The following is a 6,212-nucleotide window of genomic DNA, read 5'->3' on the forward strand; positions in this document are numbered from 1 at the left end:
GGGGAGCAAGGACCGGCCTCACGGCAGGAGGCCGAGGGTCCACACTCCTCACCCCCAGCAGACACTGTAGCTGGGGGCCTTGTCCAGGGCACATCGCTTACGGAGGCCCCACTGTGCCTCCTCTACCTTGTCCAGCAGGTCAGCTCCACCCTCACCCAGGACCTCCAGACTCCCTCCTTCTGCCTGAACTTCTACTGTTCCTCAGCCCTCTCTGTCTCCCTGGCTCAGTCTGTTTTCTCTGCCAGTCTGTCCATCTGTCCCTGTCTGTCTCCCTTCCTTCTCTTCTTTCTGGGGAGCTGAAGCCTCAGGATCAGACTCGCACACCCTGACTGCAGGCCTAGATGCGGGCAGCGGCCTGGAGTCTCCTGAACCAGGAGTAAGCAGGGAGGGCTGGGCTCGTCAGTTCTGGGGTGAGCTCAGAAAGGCAAAGTCGCACACCCTGTGAACACCTGAGCCCAGAGGCAGAGCACGGCCAGGAGAGGTGACCACGAGTGCAAGGCCAGCAGAGGGTGGGCAAACCCTGGGAGAGGGAGACCCTGTCACATGAGAAGAGGGCACAGCTGTGAAACAGAAGGGGAGACCTAGAAGGGGCTTCCAGGAAGACAGACTCAGCCTCCAGGCCACAGAGAGGCACTGACAGCCCCGGGAGATCCCCGCCCTCTCTGCTCAGCAGCAGGGAGGCACCATGGGAGGCAGCACCTGCTCTCAGACATCCACAGCCTCATCAGCCCAGTCTCAGGCTTGAAGAAGCAAGCCTCACAGCGCAGTAACACTCCAAGCACAGAAGGTGCTCAACACTTGTTTATTCTTACGCACATGTTTTCCAATCAGAGGGCTTGTCTGAGCCTCACAATTTTCTCTAAGAATAGTTGAGCAAAATATCTGTGATCAGAACTCTCCATGCAGGAAACGTTTACCTCCATTCTGAAAAACCCCTAGGCTTTTGTGCAAGTAATTCTTTGACTAACTCTGAAAGTCAAAAAGCAGAGACATCATTTAGCCAATAAAGGTCCATATAGTCAAAGCTATGGTTTTTCCAGTGGCCATGTATGGATGTGAGAGTTGAACCACGAAGAAGACTGAGTGCTGAAGTATTCATGCTTTCGACTGTGGCGCTGGAGAAGACCCTTGAGAATTCCTTGGACTGCAAGGAGATCAAACCAGTCAATCCTAAAGGAAATCAACCCTGAATATTCATTGGAAGGACTGATGCTAGCAGAAACTCCAATACTTTCACCACTTGATGTAAACAGCCGACTCATTGGAAAAGACCCTGATGCTGGGAAAGATTGAGGTCAGGAGAAGGGGACAACAGAGGATGAAGTGGTTGGATGGCATCACCGACTCGATGGACATGAGTTTGAGTAAGCTCCAGAAGACAATGAAGGACATGGAAGGCTGGTGTGCTGCAGTCCATGGGTTCACAAAGAGTCAGACACGACTGAGCAAGTGAACAACAAAGATTCACGTGGAAAGGCAAAGGAACCAGAGTCGCCAAAATCGTTTTGGAAAAGAAGAATAATGATGGAGGAATGACATCACCCAATCTTTTAACACCTTAATTGAGATAAAATTCACATACCATACATCCTGCCATTTTAAGTGTGCAACTTGGGACTTCCCTGGTGGTCCAGTGGTTCAGACTCTGCACTCCCACTGCAGCAAGCACAGGTGTGATACCTGATAAAGGAACTAAGATCTCAAATACCATGCAGGGCAGACCAAAAAAAAAGAAAAAAAATTTAAGTGTCCAATTCAGTAGGGTTTTGTATATTCAGAGAGTTATGTGACCATCACCACAATTTTAGAAACTTTTCATTACCTTGAAAGAACCCCCAGCCCTATTAACAGTCACAGACCCCCAACTACCCTGGCTCCAGACAACCTAATCTACTCTTCTTTTTTTTAAGTTTTATCAGTTTATTTTTGGCTGTGCTGAGTCTTCACTGCAGCACACAGGCTTTCTCTAGTTGCAGCAAGCAGGGGCTACTCTCTAGTTGTGGTGCATGGGTCTGTCGCGTGGTAGATTCTTGTGGAGCACAGGCTCTAGGCAGGTGGGCTTCAGTAGTCTCAGCTCTCAGGCTCTAGAGTGTTAGGCTCAGGAGTTGTGGTGCCCAGGCTTAGTTGCCCCTGTGGAATCTTCCCAGGCCAGGGATTGAACCCATGTCCCTTGCATTGGCAGGAGCATTCTTAACCACTGGATAAGTTAACCACTTAGGCAAGTTCCCTAATCTACTATCTGTCTCTAAGGACTTGCCTGTTCTTGACATTTATGTAAACGGAATCATACGATATGAATTTTTTCAAGATTCACTCAGGTATCAGTACTTTCTTCCTTTTTACGACTGGATACTACTCCATTGTCTAGATTATATACCATATTTGATTCACCTATTCATCACTTGAAGGACATTTGGGTTTGCACTTTTTGGCTGTTATGAATAGTGGTGCTATGAACACAGTACAAGTTTTCAAATGGATGTATTTTATTGGGTGCGTACTATGGAACGGAATTGCTGAGTCATATGGGAATTCTGTTTAACCTTTTGAGGAACTGCCAGGCTGTCTTCCATAGTGGCTGAACCATTTTACATTCCCATCAGCAGTCTAACGATTCTAATTTCTCCATCTCCTTACCAACACTTGTCATTTTGTCTTCTAAAGAGAGCCATTCTATAAGCTGTAGGTAAGGTTAGGATTAGAGTTCAGGCTGGGGATTTTGATTACAGCCATCTTAATGAGTATGACGTGCTATCTTTTTTGGGTTTGATTTGCATTTCCCTAATGAGTAATGAAGAAGAGTTATGACCAACCTAGATAGCATATTCAAAAGTAGAGACATTACTTTGCCAACTAAGGTCTGTCTAGTCAAGGCTATGGTTTTTCCTGTGGTGATGTATGGATGTGAGAGTTGGACTGTGAAGAAGGCTGAGCGCCGAAGAATTGATGCTTTTGAACTGTGGTGTTGGAGAAGACTCTTGAGAGTCCCTTGGACTGCAAGGAGATCCAACCAGTCCATTCTGAAGGAGATCAACCCTGGGATTTCTTTGGAAGGAATGATGCTGAAGCTGAAGCTACAGTACTTTGGCCACCTCATGCGAGGAGTTGACTCACTGGAAAAGACTCTGATGCTGGGAGGGATTGGGCAGGAGGAGAAGGGGACGACAGAGGATGAGATGGCTGGATGGCATCACGGACTCGATGAACATGAGTCTGAGTGAACTCCAGGAGATGGTGATGGACAGGGAGGCCTGGCGTGCTGCGATTCATGGGGTCGCAAAGAGTCTGATACAACTGAGCGACTGAAGTGAACTGAACTGAATGAGTAATGATGCTGAGCACCTTTTCACGTGTTTATTGCACATTTTATGATTTCTTTAGAGGAATGGCTATTAAAATAGTTTGCCCAGTTTTCAGTTAGCTGTCTCTTCTTGACTTGTAAGATTTTTTAATATTTTGGATCAGTCCTTGACCCGATATATGATTTGCAAATGTTTTCTCTCATTCTTGGGAGACTATCTAAGTTTAAGACATGACATAAAGCTATAGTAATAAAGCCTGTGTGATTTAGGTGAAGGATAGACACATAGGTCAGTGGAATAAAAGAAAGAGTAGAGAAATAGATGTGCAGAAATATGTGCAATTAATCGTTTACAAATAAGTTAGAGAAGGCAGTTCAATAGAGGAAGTATAGTGTTTTCAACAAAAGGTACTGGATAAATTGGACACTCATAGGTAAAGAGAAAATACAAACAACCCAGGACCTAAGCCTCATACCCCAAACAAAAATGATCTCAAAATAGATCACAGACCTAAGTGTAAAACATAAACTCTGAAACACTTAGAAAAAAGTCTTAGATGACAACACTTAGATAAAGGCTTTGTGACTTGGGATTAGGCAAACAATTCGCAGGCATGACTCTAAAAACATGAGTCCTAAAAGAAAAACTTGATAAATTAGACTTCATCAAAAAATAAAACTCTGGCTCTGCAAATGATACTATTAAGAGGATGAAATGACAAGCTACAAACTAGAAGGAAATATTTGCAAAGTGCATATCTGACAAATGATTGCATCCAGAATACATACAAACTCTCAAAATTCAACAGTAAGAAGACAAACAACCCAATTTTTAAATGGTCAAAATACCAGGAGAGATATTTCAGTGAAGAGAAAACCTGGACGGCAAACAAGAGTGTGAGAAGACGCTCCACATCACTGCTTGTCAAGGAAATGCAGACTGAAGCCAGCGTGCCGTATGGACCCACAACCTCAGAACAACCAACGTGTGGAAGTGCTGACAAAGACACACAAGCACCTAGGACTTCTCTTCGTTGCTGGGTGGAATGCAAAATGGTAAAGCCACTCTGGAAAACAGATTAGCAGCTTCCTACTAAGTTAAACATACACTTAGCACAATCCTACTCCTAGATATGGTATTATCCCAAAAAAATAAAAATACATGTTTACATAAAGACCTACACAAGAATGTTCACAGCAGCTTTGCTTGTAATAACCCCAAACTGAGAAAAAGCCACATGTTTGAGTGGGAGAATGAATGAACATTACTACCGCGGAGTACTATTCTGCAGTAAAAGGAAACCAACTATTGATACAGGCAATAACTTGCATGTATCTCAAGAATATTATGCTAAGAAGGAAGCCAGTCCTGAAAGATTACATGCTGTATGTTGACAAGCTGTATATTTCCATTTACAGGACATTGTTAAAAAAGAGAGAAATACAGCGGTGTCAGTTTAGGGGATAGAGGAAGATGAGACTGCAAAAGGGCAGCCAGTGGGAGTTTTGGCAGTGATAGAGCTCTGAGTGCCCTGATTGTGGTTGAGGTTACACAAATCTATACATGTGTCAAAATTCACAGAGCAGCATACTAAAAAAATCAATTGTATTGTAGGTTGAAATAAAATTGAAAGGCATATCTGCCTCACTTTGTTTAAATTATGACTTGGTGAGCAACACTGCAGAACCTAAAATCACATGATATTAGAAGGATTCTCTTCTGTTTACTTGCCACTTCCCCAGCTTTTCAGAAAACAGTCAGTACCTCCCGCCTCGGTTCCCACCAGGCAAGACCATGCATTGTTTTCTTGGAGGAAACCCAGAGATCCTAAAGCCAGTGTGTGCATTGGGCAGGGGGGAGGTGTCATGTGGGTCCAGCCACAGCCCAGCCCAGCAGTCATGGGGCCAGCAGGGGCACGGGCCAGCCGGGAACCGGACAGTGTATGGGCACTCCTCTGGCTTCTCCCATTCTGGGATTCTGAAATGGACAAGAAAGTGCAGCACTGGGCTGCAAATGCAGGATGACCTCCTGGGCTGACTGGGCCCCTATCTCCCCTAGAGTCTGGTCAGGCCCAGCAAGGGTGGCCGGAGCGATAGCCCCTCACCCCACCAAGCCTACCAGGCCCTGACCGCCCATGGTCACTGGATCTGATAAGAGATCCACACCCACGGCTCCCTCCCCTCCCCCAACGATGACCACAGTGTGGCCCCCACCCTGGCTCCACGTATATAAGTGGACCCTGGGGACTGAGCACCAGGACGACAGTTCTCAGCGCGCCCAGCTCCCACTCAACCGCCACCATGTCTCTGACCAGAGCTGAGAGGACCATCATCGTGTCCATGTGGAGCAAGATTTCCACACAGGCGGACATCATTGGCACCGAGACCCTGGAGAGGTGAGCACCAGGAGGGCTGGGATGGAGCCTGGAGGGGACCGTGTAGGTCAGTGAGGAGGGTGAGTGAGGAGGGTCATTGAGGAGGGGTCATTGAGGAGGGGTCAGTGAGGTGGTCAGTGAGGAGGGGGTCACTGAAGATGGTCAGTGAGGAGGGTCAGTGAGCATGAGCCGGTGAGGAGCGTCTCGGTGGTCAGAGGCAGGAGGAGGAGGTGATGGGGGCGGTCTGAGGGTCACCTGTGTCTTTCGGGGGCCCAGCACCCGGGTCCCCACAATCACGTGGAGGGAGGGAGGCAGGGAGGAAAGGAAGGAATGACCTGGAGACGGGCGGTCAGGGTGAGGTGGCCGGGCCGTACTGAGCAGCAGCTACCGCAAGAGTCACCCAGAGCGGTCACTAACTCGCCCGCCCGCCCGCAGGCTCTTCTCCTGCTACCCCCAGGCCAAGACCTACTTCCCGCACTTCGACCTGCACTCGGGCTCCGCGCAGCTGCGCGCGCACGGCTCCAAGGTGGCGGCCG

General features: G+C 47.6%; 1 protein-coding gene across 1 annotated transcript in view; it reads left to right on the top strand.

The window, feature by feature from the left end:
• The first annotated feature begins 5,602 nt into the window (after window positions 1–5,602).
• The window catches only part of HBZ (hemoglobin subunit zeta), a 1,580-nt gene continuing 970 nt past the window's right edge, over window positions 5,603–6,212 (top strand). Inside the window, exons 1-2 of the mRNA XM_040229112.1 lie at window positions 5,603–5,697; window positions 6,112–6,202. Of these exons, the coding sequence (XP_040085046.1) occupies window positions 5,603–5,697; window positions 6,112–6,202 (186 nt within the window). The remainder of the gene's footprint in view (window positions 5,698–6,111; window positions 6,203–6,212) is intronic.

This window comes from Oryx dammah, unplaced genomic scaffold (assembly GCF_014754425.2).
Source record: "Oryx dammah isolate SB20612 unplaced genomic scaffold, SCBI_Odam_1.1 HiC_scaffold_2, whole genome shotgun sequence".
Lineage (NCBI taxonomy): Eukaryota > Metazoa > Chordata > Mammalia > Artiodactyla > Bovidae > Oryx > Oryx dammah.